Genomic DNA, 21,071 nt, shown 5'->3' on the forward strand with positions numbered 1-21,071 from the left:
AATAAAGATCCTAATTAAAGAACCACACAACTTATACGCATACTTCTTACGTTACTCCTTACATACTGATGAACATTTGCATCACTCAGAGACCAGGTATCACACTGGCTGCAGCTGCTGAAAATGCTGGTTGGGGTACTCACGCTGAAACCAAATTCTGCTGTGTTCTCTCCAGCAACTTGTCCTAGTAAATTAATGGGGAAGACGGTGTAGCAGTATAACTCAAAAGGAAATGCCAGAAGGTCAAAATACTTTGAAAAATGTGTCATTTTATTTGTACACTTCCAAAGTTGTACGTAGAAACTTATAGTACAGTCCTGTAAATTTACTCATTGCTAGAAGAACTGCCAGGGACAGGGGAAGGTATTTATTGATTGATCATCAAGTTAGAGGGGAATAAACAAACAAACAACAACAACAAAAAAAAACACACCGGAAAAAAATTTAAAAAGTTATGGAACTCTCTCTCTTTTTTTTGTCTTTTAATCCCCAAGTACAAATTTTATAAATACAAAACAAATTCACAAATTACTTTGAATGCTAAATAAATATCTACTTAATAAACTCAGACTGAATACCTCCAGCCAGCACTGGTACAGTACTTAAAAGATATGCAATTGTACTCATTCATGTGTAGTGTTGAGAAGATACGCTCAAACAAGTTTTAAAGATACACACAGTTTCTTCAAAACTGTGCTACAGCAGAAGATTTTATCTGAGTTGATAAAGCCCTCAATACCACAGCTCCTACAAAATCTAGAGGATGAAACAAGGTCATTTGGTGCAGGAAAAAACAATGTACTTCTGGAAGATATTTGGACACATGAATGTATTAAAAATGTACAAAACCTCTGTAAACCAGTACTGTATCCAGTACATCTATCAAAATTATTAGACACTGAATAAAACTGTAGCAAAGGTAATCTTTCCTACGTTCTCCTGAGTGCTTAATATTATGTTGAGAATATAGTGCAGGCCACACTTCAAGGTGGTTAAACAGTTGTTATTGCTTTATACAGGTATGACGACTGCGTGATTTAACATTTCATTTTAATGAACATAACAGGTTCCCTCAAAAAATCCTTTGGAAGGCAGAGGTTAGATTCGTGACTTCTTTGCCGCAGGAGCGGCGTGGTCCACATTACCAGATGTGATCGGAAGTCCAAGCTTTTGAGCCTGAATGTGGAAGAAAGCTTGAAGTCTAGTTCCAGCTTTTGCTTCGCTTGTGTTACGAGGGTTGTATTCAAAGCAGTTCGAAAACATCAGCTCAATGTCTTCAATGAATTCCGCTAGTAAATAAAAGGTAAATTAATTTATTTAGTGTCTCACATCATCAGAGAGCAGTTATGATAAAGCAGTATCATACCACTGAATTAGTACAGTGATCCTACACAGAGCTGCAACACAAGAATGTCTTTACATATGCGTCAAGTTTCTATCATTATATTAGTGAAGTGCCATGTAAACATTCTTAAATTTCTCTGATTATCAATAAAGGCAATACAAATCAAGCAGTAACAAGAGCACCTTTTCTAAATATTTCATCAGTGTCACTCACTGACATCAAAGGCTTGAGAAATTACCAGCAGTTTCTCAGCTGCTCATTTCTTACCTATCTGTACATGTCATGTATTTTGGTCGTAAAAGAACTATGTTCAACAAATCTTGTTTAAAAAAATATTAGTAAATGCTCTTTAAAAAAAATACAAAACAAAAACCACCACAAAACCCCAAACCAAACACAATTTCAGCTTTCTAATCCTCTGACACAGCTCTATTTTAGGACAAGAATGTATTTTAAAGAGAGAACACAGGTCTCATTACCTCTTTCAATAAATAATACTTACATGCTAACTTATATTCACATTTATTCACTTTTTCACGGATTATATTTAAGGCAATAGGTTTTTTGATGATATCGTAGTAGTCCGGTACCTTTAAAAAAACAAAACAAAACGAGTGATTCATAGACAAACAAGTGGAAGCTTAAAATTCTACCTATGTAAAAAATTAAGCAAATCATGCATTAGCAGAAAGCATTTTGGTTTTGTTTTTAAATAAACAGAGGAGTCCCAGGCAGCCACCTCCATTTCCTGAACCGAATATCAGTTTTCAGGTAGTGCTTTTCCATGTTTTATATCATTAAAGTAGCAGACCACAACAAACATTAGCCAGCAATTCAATGAGTAAATCTAATCCTAAACACCCTGTGAACAACTGTAAGAAAACTGCACGAGCAGATAAGCATTACGGTGGTCCAGCTATTCCCATCTGTCAAGCGCAAAAATTATTTCCAAGATTTTAAAACTTTGCACTTTCCTGTAACATATTACAATGTTAAAAGCTCCTTAATCATGAGTAGTGGCCATTTTTACTCCACGACCATTCACAGTCTTGCAGGAGAAACGAAATCCCAAGATTCCATTTGGTTGTGGTGAAGAGAAGGTAGTGAACCTTTCTGTAGCAAGCAGGACACAGTATGCAAGTACCAGAGATAAACACTGTTCTGAGTGGCTGTTTATGTGATAAAAGTGAGGGGAGGAAAAGCATTGCTTAACCCTTAAGGGCACCGATCATTTGGATCGCAGATTTTTGAATTCCAGGTAAGCACCAAGCTTAGGGTGACTCCGTCTCACTCACAAAGCAGGGCAGAGGGGCAAAAGAAAAAGATATCTGATCCAAATTTGACCTTTTTTTAACAAGAAAAGATACCCACATACACCATCATGTATGTTTTAAAACCAAGTTCTTGGTTATGGCCTGTAACTTTACTATATCAAGTGCAACCTGCAAACGAACCTAGAGAAAGCATTAGTAGAGAAACAGATTGACGTGTGTTTTCATTCCTTTCCCTTTAGGAGTGCTGTTTACGTAAGTACTAAAAAGAAAGGTGATTTTCTGGCTTGCTGAGCACTGATCATTCAATGTATTCTTTACATTGCCTTAAAGGCAGCAAAAAGCTTAAACCAAAATTTCTATCATGGTGAAGAAAATTTGGGTCACTCAGGTATGGATTTTTCTTTCTGAACTATACAGAGACTATCCCTTAGCGATCGATTCAGGCAAACAGGAATGCACTGAATTCTAGCAGTTTCTTTTCAGGATCAAAATTAACTTGAATTCTCCATCCCTCCTTAAGAAGCTTCCTTGCATTCACCAGATTCTTGCACTTTTTGGTGCAATTCCTGTACTCTAGTAGGCAGACACTAGTCTCGGTTTCATTCAAAATTCCTCTCCACCTCCTCCTCCTCTGCACTTACATCTTTCACTCACGTTTGTACATTATTCTTTTTGTCCAGATACATTAATCCTTCCAGCTATCTGTGACTCTTCAGAGTTTCAAGTCTTCATTTAACAGCTATCACTGTCAATTTTAATAGAGCACTTAAAAACACTGAGCTCTAGATCCTGCAAGAATGTCTGTGCAGAGTTGCTCAGAGGGCTTGGAGAGGACAGGTGCTTTGTTAAGGTAGGATAGTTCCAGCAGTGCCTTACAACTGACAAGCCAGTGCAGCCTGCAGAAAAGCAGACATGCTTTGGGAACTTCTATTGTAATACAAACCTCTAAAGCAGTGCTTACTTTGGGTACCTACTTTACCATCAAGTATTTTAAAATCTAAACAAGAGGGAAATTAAATTAAGAACTAAGCTAAGAAATCATCTTTTTACTGCATTACAGTTAACAGAGTGAAGTTGTTCCTACCTTGTTATTTTATTGTGGGTCTGTTCTCAAAATACCTTTGCATAAGTTGAAGATCAATTCAACTAAGTAATTAATAACCATAAGCTTACCTTTAGCAGTCCTGTGCTCTATTTCCTGGGGTTTTTTGGTGCCCCCCCCCCCCCCAATCAAAGCATTTCACATTTTTAAATGCTTGATGGCAAGCATATTTAAAATTTTTCCAATAACATGTCAATTGAAAAAGTTATTTCTGGCATCAAATATTTGAGCTGAAATGCGAGAGTTCTCCTGAATCCCACTGCTTAGCTGTATCCCCCTGTTAGGGCAATGCTATAAAATCCCAAGTTTTACCGGCAGCAAACAGGATTCTCAACCATTATCATTCCCTCTACAGTTCTATCGGTTACCTGGATTTTGGAAACCAGTTTCATGAAAGGCCAGCTGTCATCGTGTCGTACCAGTTCCACTACGAGTTGTTCAAAAGCTGAGAGTTCATGGACTCCCCCTTGACGTCCTGAACTTCTCCTGTTCAATGAGGTTTGAGGAGATGATTCTGGAAAAAAAACAACACCCCACCAGATAAAAATAAAAACCTGACAAGTAAAATAAAAAACATTTTAAAAAAGTGAAACACCATTATTCTTGGGTACTAAAACTGTAGTTTCAGGGCACAACTCATGTAGTTTGGCTTCAGCTATTAAATATACTACAGCCTTGTTATTAACCACTAAATGTCTCTCTTGCCATACAAAATGCTAAGTACCAGGACTTAGCTGGGTTCCTCCTCCATTCTCCTTCATCGCATTAATTTTGGAAAGAATTTTTTCACTGATTTTGATTTTAAAACAATTTGTTAAACACTTAAAGAAAATCCCTATTAGAGAAAAACAGAATAAGCTGCCCGCTCATAACTTTTACTTCCACAAAACCCCTATTCAGAGTTTTTTTATCTGCTTTCAAGAGTAGTCAGCAGGGTGGTTAGAGGATAAGCCCAGAAACTCCCAATGGTGAAGGACAGAAATGGTGCGGAATACAAGGCTGCTGCACTGGAGCGCAAGCTCCTTTACACTCTTCAGTCTCACACTGGGTCCTTTTTGTTTTTAAAAGGTTATTGTAGCTTTCCAAGTATTTCCCTACCATCGAGTACTTGGTATTAGCTTAACAAGCAAGGACACTGTTAGCCCTATACCAGATAGACGACATTTTCTCTTCTGGTAGCAGTTTCTTGCTGTACGTGTATATTCTCAATTTCACTACCTTGCCTACATCTGTGTTCTTCACTGTTTAACCCTTTAACAAACAAAACCATAAAAGCTGTAAGTAAACATTTGCATTTGCATGGGTTAAGGCATAAATATCTTTCACATTTTCTATCCACTTATTAGCAATTGCTCCATATTGTGTGCAAATATGAAATTTCAAATATGGATATGATAAATCTCCTTGGCAAATTAAGTATTCGTTCTTTAGATGACTGAAATTTTTAAGGTTCACTTCCGTCACTGCGAAAGAAGGGAACTGTCTTGTTGGAAGTGGTAAAAATGCCTTCAACCACCACTTCTAGTCTCCTTGCTCTACCACACAAATATTTTAGCGAGGAACAGAACGTGGTTTTCGTTCTGGACAAACACATTTCTCTAACCTGTGGATTGTCGTTTCCTGCCTCTTCTCTTGGGTTCAGTAACAGGAAGAGAAAGCTTTGAAGCAGAAACCGGATACTTCCTAAGCCGTTCGTTCGAGTCTGCGGTATCAACAATTCTAAATCCGAGAGAATTAGCAGGGCTGCTTTCCAGTGTGTTATCAGCACTCTTTCTTCCTCTTCGTCTTCTTCGAGGACCGAGTAATTCCACGAATACATCTGCTTGTAATGAACTTTGGCTCTGACGAGTGGTCCGGCTATTAAGTCTTAAAGAAGGCTTTGTCACTGATGGAGAGGCTGATTTTGCCCTTCTTAAACCCCTTCTGGTAACTTTAGATGAAGATTCAGTTTGCTTATGTGTGTTTTGCTGACTCCGAGAAGCGTATCTTGCCTGACGCTGGCTGTTCCGACTTGAGAATGGATTGTTGAGTTTGGCTGCTCTCATTTTTAATGGAAACTTGACCTGGGGTCTTCCTTGCTTTGATGGGCTACAAAAAGTGAACAATTATGTTTATTTATCCCAAAATTCCATTCCTCTCTTTTCCCTCAGTTTTCTAATTCAGCATTTAAAAAACCCAACCATTCAAGGTTGGACTGGTAAGCAGCTGGCTTTCAAGCTGATGCAGTCATCCAGTTACCATTATCTTAAATACTGCTCTGAAGTCTCTTAATTAAATGTTACGTGGAGCACCTACTTTAAAGAAATGCTCAGAATTCTGATCACCCTTGCAGCTTGTGCAACACGAACGCATTAACGGGAGTGCCAGCTATCAATTTCTTTAAATCACTTCCCTATTTCTCATAGCAACTGTAACTACTAGGATTTTTGAACAATATGATCAGCTACGTAAATAAACGGCAGTTCTGAAACACTATGTATAAAAGTTACGCTCTAGTCAGGGTTTATAACTAATACTCAAGACTCTCCTTCCATTACAGGAGAGAAGGAAGATCCCAGAGATAAATTTACTTCTCAAGGAGATGCAAGTTCTCTCCAACTATTGAATCCCAACTGTCAGAGCCACAAATAATCTTGCTTCAGTCAATTCAAAAAAGACTGTACCAAAAAGAAGAAAAATACTCTGAGATCAGGAAAGTTTCCTTCAACTTTTACACTCCTCACGTGTGTATAAAATCCATCACTTTACTGAAATTATCACATTGGATTATTTAGTTGTTTGGGGTCTTTTTTTGGTTGGTTGGTTGGGGGGGGGGGGGGGGGGTGTGGGTTGGGTGGTTTTTGTTTGGTTTTGTGTTTTTTTTTTTTTTTCTTTAAACAGCTACTGCAGAAGTCCTCAAGTCCTCCCAATGTCACATAGCCTCCAACGGACAACCTTGTCTTCCCTAATGTACCAATACCCAGCCCCCCAAAATTCAAAACTGGACAAAGACAGCTCCAGGTTTTCTCCAGAAAAATCTTTACTGTTTGAAACTCTCTCCACTTTATATTCAAACAGTAGCTGTACAAAACTGCAACTCTGATGGCCATCTCTCACCCACACATCCAAGGCTCGAATTTTCATCCTGAAAAGTGAGTCTAAGTCCAGTAGACCTAACTTTCGTTAATATTAAACTCATCAGTAAGAGTCAAATTCATAACAAGCTGCTATTTTTTTAAATAGCTTTTTCAGACTGGATTTTCAAGATATGTGCTTATGTGAACAATTATTCCACCTGATAATCAAGATGATATTTCAGTAGGAAACCACTTTAACAGATGTCTATTTACCTTATCTCTTCTTCCTCTTGAGATTCATCCTCTTCATCTTGCTCTTCTTCATAATGCTCTTCCTCACTTTGTCCCATTTCATCATAGTTTGCCTCTTCTTCCCCTTCTCTTAGTCGTTCAGCAGTCTCTTCATCACTTTCCACAGAAGGTCTCTGTCTGGAGGAGAGGCGTCTAGAGCGCTGTTTTGGTCGGCACTCTGGACAAAACCAGTCTCCTTCAGGAATGACCTAGAAACAGAAGAAGAGAAGAAAAAAAAAAAGGATTAGTAATATGCAATTAAGTCATAAGAACTACTCAAGTTTTGTGTGAAAAGGAAGCACTTTTTCCTCAGATACCTTGAGCTTGGGCCTGATACAGTAAGTATGATAGCCTCGATCGCAGCCATCACACAGCACCATGCTTTCTGCATCGCCTTTCTTTCGACACACTTTACAGCGAGCATTGAGGATGGACTTTGACCAGATGACACTTCGATCCAATGTAGACAGATGAAGGAAGACTTGGGACAAGCTGGTAGAAGAAAGAAGTGACTCTCTCCAGCGATCCAAAACTGTTTTATAGGATCGTCCACCATCACTGGCATCTTCCATTAAAGAAGGGGATTTAAAAAAAAAAAAAAAAAAAAAAAAGAAAAGAAAAGAAAAAGCAGTATGATCAAACTTCTGTTTCAAACATCCAGGTTATTCTAGACTATGAGGTAAGGCTCTGACTTTCAAACATAGCAGTAGTTAACTGGGATAATATTGTAACCTTTGTCTTATCTCTTCAATACTTGAATATTTATTTCCTCCTTAGTTTCCAAGCTGCTGAAGCAATAAGATTTTACTCTTCAATACCAATTCAACTTAGAACTTGCACATATATAAGACATGTGTAAGATAAAAGTTTTACTCGGATGTCAAGCTGGAAACCTACCAATTTGATTCAATTTATGAAGTATAAATGAAGATTACTTAAGATTTAAAAAAAAAAAAAAAAAAATCACCACACTCCAAATTTACTTTCCCTTGCAAGTACATTTTGAAATCCCAAGATATTTACATTTAAAGAAAGTACCTGGCATTAAACAGAGACTTCAGTGGCAAAACACAGCTTAAAGGGCTCTTCTCACCTGCACTTGCCCCTGCCCCGGTATAGTCTAGCAGACATTTTTCAGCCCTCTACCCACACCTCAATGCCTTTATTCCTGCCCTGCACTCCGCCTTCACAAGAACCTGCACATCTGTGTGGTTAACCAGATTGGGTGACCGGTCTGCTTGAAACATAACTGTTTTCTTGATATTTTATAAGCAACATAGCACACATGAATCTCTGGTACACACCTAGTGGCAAACCAAGTAAGACCTGGGATCCTAATTAAGTTAGAAATAAATGGGAGGGACAGGGGTGAGAAATTATATTGTATTTTCAAACAGGTTTGATTTGCAATCCAGGCCACTGAAGCAGCCACACAAATACACAGAATAGCGAGGGTAGCAGTACCGAACGGGAATGAGCAGCTAGGAATTACAGAAGCAAACGGGCTGTTTGAAGAGCTAGAGAAACAAGAAGGTATAAATTACACCCTGCACTGCTGCTGCTGAGCAGAAAGGGAATTTCTTTATGAACGTTGAAAGCTATTTCTTGCATTTTAAAGCAAGAAGGTTTAAGGAGAGGAAGAGACAATACAGCGGTATTTTTGATTACAGAAATGTCCACAGATTTCCCTTCTAAAAGTGATAGTCCAGTTATTACTGTGTGATCTCTAGCTGATTAATGACGTACTCCAGTATAAAATGCCACCTTGCCTGCTGCACTAGTCACAGTGGGCACAGAAATGGCCAACGATCCACCTGTCTGCCAAATGATTTCTCCTCAGGAATAGGAAAAGAAAATATCTAATAACAAATAAAATGAAAGAACAAAAATGAGACTAATTGCTCTCCTGGCAAGGCCTTTCTGCCTTCTCATCAACTGGCTGCCAGGGTTTGCCTAATCTTGCATACATTTGCATTAGCAGCAAGCAGCACAAGAGAAGCGATAGGAGAAGGCAGAGGATAAACAGGCAACACAGCTTCATAAATTAAGTATAGCCACTCCTGAACTGCAAATACAAATCTGGATTTCCTAAAATTTCCTATTACTTTGTCCTTAGGTTTCCTGTCTCAAGTTCAGTCTTACCAAGGATAGTGGACAAGGTCCTTTTCACAGCACTGCAGTATTATCTCTCAATGTATTTTTTAAAATTCAGTAAGAAGAAAATTAAAACCGCTTGTCAGGACACTAGAATCTACTGTGAGACCCACTTCAGTTCTCAGTTCTGCTGCATATTTCTACTATAACTCTAGCAAAGACACTTTATCTTAAGTGTATATATAGTTTGGCAAGCATTTCTTTTGCTGACAACAGCAGTTTGAGCATTACTACTTTTTTTTGGCAGTTATTTCTAGCCTGGATTGGTTAACCAATATAGTTCATCACACAAGAACAAATACTTGCACTGCAAAATGGCAGTTGCAATATAGAGATAGAAATTACTGACCACGACCTGCTTCAGCATGTCCTGCTGCTGAAAGAAACAAGCCAAACGACACCCGCTGTTTCAGATCCCAATTTGTAAGATAAGAATAACACTTTTTTCTTTCATCCATCATCTTTCTCATTTATATTGTTAACTTGGAGGGAGAAACGGCTGCTTCCTTTGTGTCTGAGCAGCTCTACATTGCGCAGTGGGATACCCCTCTGTCAGCTAAGCCCTCCAAGCCTTGCTACAATGCAAATGACGTTGTTTGACAGATCTATGCACTCATCTATCAATAGCTAATTGAGTTCAGGGAAGGGTTTTCCATTTTAGTATTTCTAGAAAGGATATGCAGTTGCACAATGCTGTGAAGTTTAAAAAACACAAAACAAAACAAAAAAACTGGGGCATTAAAAGGAAAGGGGGGTGCAGGGGAAGGATTATGTGAACATGCAGATTTCTGTCCCAAAGTGATAAAAAGAAAATACAGTTCTTTATCTCTGGTTGCAGAAAACTTTTTTTTTTTTAAATCTTTGAGCTATATTTGTTTTACTACCCATGTTTAAACCTTTGGCTTCAATACCGCAATTCCTTCAATGTAAGGAACTGGTTACAAAATTATTAAAGTAAAAAAAAGAAAACCTGATAAAATATTCAATACTTTCTAATTGTTAGCAATACAAGTAACATTTAAAATTTACCACCTTTCTGACTAGTCTTGTCTTCCACTCTCTTCCTCTTTTTATCCCCCCAGTGGTTCCTTTTATCATCTTCTGCATTACCTAACATTAAACTCATAAAGTGATTTCAAATACCTTTTTGAAGTGTGGTGAATTATTTTTTAATTAATTTTTATAATCCATACTTGTGTAGTCTAAAAATGTAACTAGGAACAGTGGTTCACAACATGTGCATGTGGAAAAAGGTAGGCAGGGAAGGCTAAGAGAATAATGTGCATGGAGGAATTGCACATCCCAGGATTTACTTTGACTCCCACTACAAACAGAAGGCTTAAACTGAAAGCTCTTAAACCTACCCTCCCTTACCTTTCTGTCCATCTCTGGTACAAACAGCTATAGGAGCAGCTTACTGACCACAGGTTTCTCTCGCAGCAAACAACTTGTTTGGTCTATGCTACCAAGAACCTCCTAACATCTCAAAAATATAGCCAGTTTATGGCTACAGTCCTCAAGGACCAAGAGAACCAGCTCATCTGTCCATGTGAAACAACATACTTAAGATATTTTTGTGCAGGAGTGTTCTTGAGTATTAAAATGATGAAATTACTCTCCCAGGAAGTAAAAGCCATAGTAAACCTCATCTGCTCCAAATGCAAGGTACCTTCTTTGACTGCCTTCTCTGAAAACAAAAATTCTTCCTCAGAAAAAAAGCCCACTTTCACCTTTGCTGCCTCTGCTCATGAAACTCCGCAGGGAAGTAAAGAAAGCACGAGAACAAAGCATGCATATATACTAATCCTATCCCAGTTCACTGCTGGAAGATGTCTGATGCTATTATGAGGAGGACAATTATAAACAGAAAAGGAAACAACATTGGGAGTAGAGGAAACAAAAATAATCAAAATCTAGAAAGAAAGGAATGGAACAAAGACAAGCAAAAAGGAGCAAAAAAAGCTGTATTTTTTTTTGTCCCGCAAGAAGTGCACGGCATAAGTTAAAAAGGAGGTAAATGGTTCCCAGTATCAGTCACAAAGGTGCTCCCATGAATTAGAATCCAACCTTTCATATGGAAATCTGAAGGATGCTTAATGACTGAAGTCCTGCACTAGTGCAGAAGGCAGGGTTTTTTTTTCATGGCTGCCTCACTGAACTCCAGGGCAACCAAATTGCTTCATCATTTTATACCTCAGTTTTCACATCTGTGTAATAGGAATGATGAGACCTACTTCTCCATTGCAAAGCATTTTGAAATGTAAGGAAAGGTAATTTATAGTAAAAAAGAAGCAAAATCCACAATAAAAATTGCTTGTATTTCTTCCCCCTCAAACATATTTTTTATCTGAGAAGTAGCACTTCAGAGTTTCCATCAAACAGCTATTTAAAAAAAAAAAAAAAAAAAAAAAGCTTTTTTACATCTTAACTCAGAATTTTTACAGCAAAAACATGTACTGCAAGCTGCACCCCCCTTTTTGTGATTCTCCCCAAACATTACCTTGGGCTGGACTGAAGGAAGAAAAACCAAATTTTCACAGCTAATGTGTAATGAAAGGATTTCTAAAACGTAATCCATAATTAAGAAATGCATAGAATTCAAGTCATGTCAATCACAGACATGACAGACAACAGAAGATTAGTGGCCACCTAGCAGCTCTGCAAGGCAGAGGGTGCTGTTTCTGGGGTTTCTAGATCTCCTTCTGCATTGCTATCTTCTGTGTCAGTCTTTTCTTGCTCTTCCACTTGAATATTTGGTATGCACCTCAACTCTAAACTTATCAGAATCACCAGCAAGGCTCTTGGCAGCCTGATAGAGCCTCAGAACAAAAAAACGGAGCAGAGAGGAGCAGCTGGTCCTTTTATTGCTGTGCTGGGTCCCTTTGTCTGCTCTGCACTCTGGAGGCCACCGGGATAAACTTGCCAGTGATTGCAGTGAATTTCACTGCACTGTCTTTAGTACTAGAAGCTGTAAATAGAGTGAGAACTAAAAATTGTTAAGTAAGGCTCCATTCCCTAATAGGAACAGAGCACACTGAAAGGTGGGGGGTGGGGGGGGAGAAACTCCACAGTGAAGGCAACAACTGAAATAATGACAAAAGACAAAGCACATTCAGTTTGGTTTAAAGCAGAAATGCAGGGGTACTTTTTTTTTTTTTTAAACCAAAAGTATTCCCCTGTACTGCTGCCAAAACAGAACTCCTAGCACTTACTTGACTGACTTCCAATGTTTTTACTTCAGTGGTAATTAAGTCAGCCTAAAAAGTTGGGTTTGTCAGGTTTAACATTAGAAACAGATATGCAGGCATTTTGTCTAGGGGACGGTTCCATTAAATAGTTGGAACAACTATAACAAAACCACCTGTTAGAAAGAAATGAGTGTATGGACACAATGATCTATATAAGAATAGGCAAACAAAAACAAAATACCCACAAACCAAAACCTAGTGGTTACAAACTAAAAGCTAATTTCTATCATCAGAGTAGTTGGCCACTTCCTAGAGGGGTCAATAAAAAGAGGGCATCACAGTTCTGAGCACAAGGCAGTCCCTGAGCAAGCAGCAGTGTCTACTTTTTATTAAAAGGTTTAGTAACACTACTAACACCTCCTTGTCAAGCTAAGTAGAGAACTTTTCTTTGCCTGTTATACATATGCAAGTTGCAAACTAAGAAACAGAACTTGCTGTGGTAGCATGCAAAGACATTGTTTCCAACCGGGGAGCATAAGCTGAATATAAGATTATGCAAATTTTACACTTGTTTTTTTAAGCATGTCTGAAACACTAAAGAGTTATATCCGAAAGGGCTACATCCAGAACTGCTGCTTGACCTCTAAAGTGCCTAAGTTTGCCAGATGCCTCTCAAACACACAGGTTTCCTTGACACTTTGCAGTTGCACCTTCTGTTCACGTCCAGAAGTTCCCCAGTCAGAGCACCTTTCATATAACTAACTGCCTAGCAGTCAGAAAATCATCAGCGAATAGGTGTGTGTTTTAAGCTTTTACTACAGAGCCACTCCAAAGCCATGGCTCCTCCAAGAGCTCTCTAGTGACAAAACTAAAATCTTGCCTTCATTCAGACTCATCTCCTGCTAAAAGCATCCCATTACGCAACTGAAAACATGAGACACTTGGCACCAAAGGTAAAGCAAGAAAGAGGGAACCTGACACTGTCGCTTAATGGTTAGGGCAGTAAGCCAGAGCAGAGGAGACCTGGGATCCTTCCTGCTCCCTTCAGCTACGTAGATTATTCTACACGTTACAGTAATCTTACAGCGGTACCATTTTTCAGAGCAGAAGAGATGCACAGGCACGATATGGTAAACGAACATATGAGATAAGACCTGCAAATCACGTAAGATTGCTTTCCCTATATACTTTCTTTGTCACACAGTAAGCATAAAGCATCTAAAGGAAAACAGGACTCCCAAGTTAAAAACAAACGAGAAACCCCACCACCATCAAAAGGTCAGGCAAAACCATGAACCATCATTAGATTATGGCAGAGTTGGGACTACTGAAAAAAAGACGCAGGAGGATTGCTAAAGAACTTTCTCTCCCATACTTCAGGGACGCTTTTCTTCTTTTAGTCCTTTTCCTCTAACTCAGGATGCCCGATCTATGGCCATAACCTACTAATAGCCATGTTTTTCCCCTTAAGGGCACACTGTGGTAAACTTACAGCTGTCAGCAAGATGCTTGTTGCCAAAATACTCCCAGAGAGAGTTTGGAAATGGAGGCATATACCACGCAATGTATTTACAACCTGCACATGCAGAGTAAACATGACAAATGCTAGATATACTGTCAATTAACTGTCCCATGCCCATGTTGTAAATCTAGTCATATAGCAGGAAATAAACCGTATCATGCCTGGCTTGGAAAGGGCAGACATACTTGGATTGACCAAACACTTAGCCAAGTAAAGCTTTCGAACAGCTGCGGTTTAAACTACTCCTATGCTCTCCCCTTTCATCTCAATCATTTGCTGCATTTCCCTCTTCTAGAGGTCATCACACTGATAATGAAAGCTTGTGGAAGGGAACCCATGCCTGCGTGTCAGAGTCTCTGGCACAAATCTAGCTCAAACTCATTTTCAGTGGCAACTGATATCCAGACACCAGACTCCACGGAGGAGCAGCTGAACTGCAGAAACAGTTTTAGGTCAACTGTGCCATGGGGTACTTACATCTAGTATTAATACACCAAAACCTACATTTTCATCTTAAACTACTGCAGCAAAATCTGCCGGAGCCTAAGGATTTTCTATGCAGTCATTATCAGAGGAGAGTATCAATTTAACAGGATGTGAAGCAGTTCGTGCTCTGGAGGACCCCTGGTATGTGCTGTGCTGGTAAACCATGCTGCACTCTTGCAGGTGAGAAGTAAAGCAGTCTGGCTCAGCACAGAGCACAGCTTGGCCTCAGTGTGGCAGCCAGAAGGGAAGCCTGGGCGAGACAGCTGCCTCCGGAAGGGTGAACCACCTTTATAAACTTATCCAAGACAGAACCAATTCAAAAAAACTTTTGAATTGCAAAAAGATCCTAAGGAATCCAGACCTAAGGGGTCACTGGAAAACAAAGTGACTTGCACTTTGGATCCCCTCTCTCACCCCTACAGCACGTCAGAGGAACTCAAGGAAGGAATATGTGTTAAAGTCAAGCTATAGTCGTGCTTTGGTTTAAATTTTTCTTGCAACCTTTTATTTCCAAGTTTTACAGCATGAACGCAAAACCTGGGGATCTGAAAGTCTGCAATATAAATCTTTACTACATTTTACTGTAAACATTGTGTTATTGCTGAACAAGGTGATCCAGATAAACCAGGCCTATATTGCTTTCACAGAAACAGTATAAAAAGGAGCATACATTTTTACAACCTAAAAAACACACAGAAGAAACTCATGGTATAGTTGCATGATACACTGGCCTCAACAGTAATGCTGAATTGTGGAGTATTCCCCCAGAAAGCTCACTCATTTCTGCCTAAGGGTACAATTTGTCTCCCAATGCATCAGTATAATTGTAGGGCAACACAAACAAGATCACTGAAATTATCCAGGTTCAATAGGCATGTGTTTAAGAGTAATATATGCTGTTACTTAATTAATACATGTAATTCAGGACATGCAGAATAGTAAGAAAAATATTAATATTTCCTCATGATCTATGGCCTTGTAAACTGACAATCTAATGTTTTTCAATTTTACAATGGTACATAGCAATAGGTTAGTTATTTGTTCTTTTCCCCAACATGTCCCTCTAAAGCATCCAGCCTTACAAAAGAACCAAGTGGGTTTGGGGTAGAGTTTTTTGTTGGTTTTGGAGGGTTTATTTGTTTGTTTGTTACAAAATCTTACACAAAATTAGAGACATACAGTTTCAATTCTGAAAGCTTACCAAGAGGTGCTTTGAGAAACCTGCGCTCAATTCCTTGTTCTATCTGAAGCAGTGCAGATGCCAAGTAGTGGACCACATTATTAACTGGCTGAGGAGTACTTGCACTTGTTGATGCAGCACTTGGAGCTTCAGTTTTTAACCCAATGAGTCTAGAATAGAAATGTATTAAGTTATCTTTTTTTTTTCCCTAACATACTTTGAATTTAACACCATAGATATTTGTACAGGTCTGTATCCACAGTAGATTTTTATTTTCACTTCATTTACATGCATGGACTATGGACATGAACAGATACTGCACAGGTGTGATTAGTTATCCCAGTTTGAGTTTGCTTTATTAGTCTAGTTAATCTAGGTAAATCATCTTTAGGTAACAAAGTTATCTAAATTTCAAGAAATGCGGATGACAAATTTCAATACAATTACTAAGATTTCCAGAAGATTTGATGCAACATCCATCAGCTAGTTTGAGACATTTCTGTGAAGAGTATTATCCCAATAATTCTTCAGTGAAAACACTTCCAGTGGTGAGGTGTAGCCTTTTAGAATACTTCCATCTGCAGAAGTTCAACTATGTATATCCCCACAATTAATAAGATTTTTGAAAAGAAAATAAATGAAATAAAACCAGAAAGTAATTTTTAAAGTTAACAATTCTTGATTTAACATTCTATGTTCTCATCCTTGGAGGATTTTTCTAAAATACTAACTCACTCTTCATGGGGGGGGGGGGGGGAGGGGGGAAGGGTAGGTTTCCAATAAAACAGCCTTCTTTGAAATGATTACTTAGTCCTTGGTCAAAATGTAGTTAATCTTCCTGAACCACAAACATTAAGTATAGCGTAGGAGAGCAACTCACACTAATGAAAATAAAATTCAATTTCTACTTGGGGTTTATTAAAAAAAAAAAAAACAACTAATTAAGACTGTCTGGATTCTGCTTTATTCTGGTGAATGAGCAATGCTTTTGGTTGTCCCTGTTCTTTTTTCACACTTAAAAGCTGTTCATTATATTTTGCAGTCACACACATTTCAAGAGCCTGAAAGCAAACAGAAAAAAAGCTGCATAGTTATTTACATTTCACTAGTCAAACTCCAAGGTCTTAATGAGATGTCACTCGCTCTGAGGTGGATAAAAAGCCCAGCATCAAAAGCAATCTGTCACATGATTTCAGAATCCCATAGTCTCTACTTTAATATGTAAGACTTTATTAGAGTAGACTTTATTCAGAAACTTTGACAGAGTCAGTATCAAGTGGAAAAAAAAAAATGAAGCAACAAGCTTCTGCAGTTGAATTGAGAGTTGGCAATGGAGCAAGTGCCAAGGCAACTAGAGACAGATAAATTTTAGCTTCCTAATTAAAACAGTGGAATATTTCTATGTTGTGGTTTTCAGGAAGCATATGTCTGTAAATTGTGTCATTAATATAAAGAAGGATGACCCTATCCATTTTGCACACAACTAGAGAACTCGGATACAAAGGGCAGTCTTATATGAAAATACTAATTCAGCAAACTGAAATAAAAAGGGAAAAACCTTAAAGAACTTTAAATTCCTACATCCCAACACAGCATTCAAGAGTCCACCCAGAAATAAAGCTTTCATAAAATAAGTCTAATTGCAGAAAACCTCACAGAATACATAAGCAAACAGTAGGTTAGTATAATGATCGCCTCCAATGAATCTTTTTTCCTGCAATATTTCAACATTGACATCCTATCAAGACATACAATTTTATATGTATTAAGTAAATTAAGGTAGATCTTTATTTCTGAAAAGTATGTAACTTCTGAGAAATATTTAGAAATCTTCTCAGTTTCTGTAGTTTGATTTACAACAAACACCGATATAGCAGAGTCCCACATCCGTCTCAAACGTTTGTTTTTTAAACAAATAAAAAACAAAAACACAGTTTCACAGTTGCAACACTGTATGATTTGAGGCTTCCTCTGTTTTACTGTGTTGCAGCTCGCTCTACAGAAGGATCATCAGTCAAAGTTGTAAGATTATCTCTCTGTTTTGCTGCAGTGCTAAAGGTTAATCCAGACCATGGCCTGTTGCACTGATGGTTCTTACTGTGACTCATGAAGAGTTACACTGGCCAGTTCAACCAGCAATTTGTTACTATTACCATTTTCCCTTTTAAACACTCCTGCCTACTCTGTCCACAAAGTGGTGCATTTGGTGGTTTGTGGTGTTTGGTTGTTTTTTTTTTTCCTTTTTTTTTTCCTTCTGGAAAACAGAACAGAAATTGCCAGATTAACTTTTCTCTGCATTTTAAATGATTTTAGAATGAATTCACATATTCCTTATTTCATAATTAATGTTCCCTTTGAGCAGTGTAATATCTGAATAGTAGAAGCTGTAAAAATTGGTGTCTTAGTCTTATATAGTAATAGAAGTGTCATTTAGAAAATATAAACCAATGCAAAAATCTCACATTTTACAACTCAAATCTTAAAAAGTACCATTCCAAAGAATTCGAGGGTAAAAACAATTTGAAGGTTAAAAAAACAGAGCACTGCTATAAAATTCACAGGGAAGAGCCATTATTTAAACCATAGCGCTTACCTGTCTTTCACAATAAACTTATCTTGATCATCAGTTTCCATTTCTTCAGATTCTTCATTCACAGTTTTAATTATACCATTTTCTTTGTTTTCATCATTCAGAAACTCATACCGCCCATGTTCTAAGGCTGCTCTCCAAGACTGTCTGTCTGTAACCTGAAGCAAACACACAAACTTGAAGCTTCTGAAGAATCAAAAGGTCACAAACTTTTAGTGCCAATTACTGTCTACACTTAATTTAATTACGCTCTCAGTAAAACCCATAGCATGCAAGAGTTCTCATTTAAGCTACAGACTCGACAGCACCACCGTGCTCCTAGGTATTCTACAATTCAAATACCTTAATAGCACCCAATGTTCCTTGGTAGATCCTGTCTTCAATGTCCAAAAGAAAGTCTCTAAGTCTCAGTTCAAGCTGCTTCTCTGCAGATACGTGAGATCCATCATGGGCATTCTGCATCCTTCCTCGTCCTGAAGAAGGCCTGATGTCACTTTGAAATTTGTCTGCAAAAATACCAAGTAACCTCGTGTTAGTGGACTTGGTTCCTTAAAGTAGCCGCTGGTGAAGGAACAAAAGTAGTACAGGGCAGAACAAACTAAACACACAGGTTCAAAACTCCCTTCCTGTAGCGACAAGTTGCCAACACCAACATCTCCATGCCAACAAAGGCATCTGATCCAACCAAGCAGAGTATACTTTTAAGGGAAGACCTATAGATTAGCATCTGCTCATCCCAACACACAGGATGAGAAATTCTTGTCAATTTAGAAGTCATTCTTCTGTCTTAAAAATGCTTTCTAAAGTAATAGATAATCAACAACTCTTTGCTATAAGTGCAAGGAGATTAAAAAAAAAAAAAAACAAGAAAGATAATAAAGTCACATTTCTAGTATTTTTCGTATTTGATGGCCTTTACTTTACAGGAGAACTCCTCAGTTTTCTTTCCTGCATGGATCTTTATCATGGCAACATTTAAAACAAGCACGTGCAACTGACAATCACAAAAACTAACAGAACAAGATATACACCCTTTTAAAAACCTAACTTTAAAACAAAACAAACAGATAAAGATAAGATGACACAGGCGCAGACTAGACTGACTGTGTCCTCTAATTAAAGGCAGAGAAAAAAAGGAACCAGACAGCAAGATAATTTATGAAAAAGAAGGGAAGAGCTGATGATGGGCTGTCAAGCAAAAACCTCTGCATAAGAGAACTGAAAATTCATGCAAAAGCTCAAAAGCCATAGGAAAGAGCTGAAAGTATGCCCAGATCCTAAATTAGTGCTTGCAAATCTGCATAGGTGGCAAACGTTTCTGTTCACAGGATTTACCTTAAATCCTACGAGTGCAGTGATGAGGAGGTATATGCAAGAACTTAGAGGTATTTAATCAAAAATTACCATAAAGCTGTTGTTACGGAAGTACAGGATGAATTTCTAAGATGCTTTCAATTGCAGAAACAATTCCCTGTAACTGAAAGTAACTATGCAAATATTCTCAAAACGTGTACTAGCATACTCTGATGTCTGGATGTGGGAAACATCCATTTTTGGTTTAAAAGAAAAAGAAGAAATGAAGTGTTTTTTCTTGAGCAGAACTGAAACAGCAGCAATTGGCTTGCAAATAATTGATGAGGAAAAGTTAACGGGTACTGGAATAAAATAAAGTAATAGCACATATCAATTTTATTTCCATGCTCTTTTGAGTGGGAATTGGAAAAGGGAGAAGGGCAGTCTACAGCGTAAGAGAATCACGGAGTAGTTCTCACTTGTCCTGCAAGTCATTTAAGTGAAGGCAATAGGGCAGCAGCTGGAGTCCACTGCAGTAAAGCTCCTTCCAAAGTGAGCTACATGCAGCCACTTATCACTGCTTATCACGCAGAGGAGGTGGCATTGGTATTGGACCACTGCACTTGAATTTTCTTGATCTCTATTAAAGTGAAGTTCAAAGCTGCCTTTTTTAAAAAAAAAAAAATAAAAATCAATGTTATTCTACAATTCTAACATAGAAAGGTAAGAAAAATCTATGATTGTGGAAATCAAGTTGCTTCAGAGCAGAAAGCAAGACACAAAATACAGATAAAGGTGCAGCAACCGGGAAAATAAGGAACCACACACATAAACATATCAGAAAATTATATTTTCTCACCAAAAAACATAAACATAGCCATAAGGCCTCCAAATAAAGCTTAATTACTATGCAGAAACTCTGTCCTGTGCTAGTTTCCACCAAAAGAAATGGTAGATCAGTTATGGATTTAGTAGTATCTGACATGTTTGCGGCATGTCCTGGCATACACGCTCCAGTAAAACAGAACTCAGCTCTGCTCTGAATAATTCTCTCTTGCCCCAATACGGATACACCGAAATCCTCACAGTAATTTGGCATAATTCAAAACAAAATGCAATTTCTTAAACGTTACCCTAGGGAGTTTCATTTTGGTAACATCCTCTACCCACCAACAAGCCAGCTGCAAGCTTGTGTACGCAGAATTTTATCAGTGATTGGAGCTAATGCCTTGCCAATAAATGGCAAAATACTTGGCTAGGAGAAAAGGGAAACAACCCTAAATCCTAGGTCTAGGATGGTTCTAAGTACACTCCTACACTTTGAAACCCATAAAAACAATACTGCTCTGCAGATGTCTCTTCCTCCTGTAACAAGCATCTGCCAAAAGAAGAAAAGGAAAAAAATAGAAAAGAATAATATCACAGAATCCACTGCACTGATGTTAAGCCACGTAACAACCAACACAGCTGCACTATTTTTTCCTCCCAAAGGTTTTAGTATGACCCTGCAGTATGCTATCATTCCCTTGTTCACAACAGGCCAGTAAAGGCTTTTGAGTAATTTAATGCATTATAACGTTATGAAAGAAC

At 38.1% G+C, this 21,071-nt stretch overlaps 1 protein-coding gene across 2 annotated transcripts in view; it reads right to left on the reverse strand.

The window, feature by feature from the left end:
• Positions 1 to 250: 250 nt before the first annotated feature.
• BAZ1A (bromodomain adjacent to zinc finger domain 1A) overlaps positions 251 to 21,071 on the reverse strand; it is a 66,013-nt gene continuing 45,192 nt past the window's right edge. For both annotated transcript variants that reach the window (XM_076345023.1, XM_076345024.1), the window contains 9 exons: positions 18,531 to 18,694; positions 18,192 to 18,346; positions 15,620 to 15,768; positions 7,386 to 7,633; positions 7,051 to 7,277; positions 5,325 to 5,809; positions 4,090 to 4,235; positions 1,848 to 1,935; positions 251 to 1,289 (listed from right to left, as the gene is read on the reverse strand). In XM_076345023.1, coding sequence (XP_076201138.1) covers positions 1,099 to 1,289; positions 1,848 to 1,935; positions 4,090 to 4,235; positions 5,325 to 5,809; positions 7,051 to 7,277; positions 7,386 to 7,633; positions 15,620 to 15,768; positions 18,192 to 18,346; positions 18,531 to 18,694 — 1,853 coding nt within the window. In that variant the 3' untranslated portion in view covers positions 251 to 1,098. The remainder of the gene's footprint in view (positions 1,290 to 1,847; positions 1,936 to 4,089; positions 4,236 to 5,324; positions 5,810 to 7,050; positions 7,278 to 7,385; positions 7,634 to 15,619; positions 15,769 to 18,191; positions 18,347 to 18,530; positions 18,695 to 21,071) is intronic.

The sequence above is a fragment of the Aptenodytes patagonicus genome, chromosome 7 (assembly GCF_965638725.1).
Source record: "Aptenodytes patagonicus chromosome 7, bAptPat1.pri.cur, whole genome shotgun sequence".
Taxonomy (NCBI): Eukaryota; Metazoa; Chordata; class Aves; order Sphenisciformes; family Spheniscidae; genus Aptenodytes; species Aptenodytes patagonicus.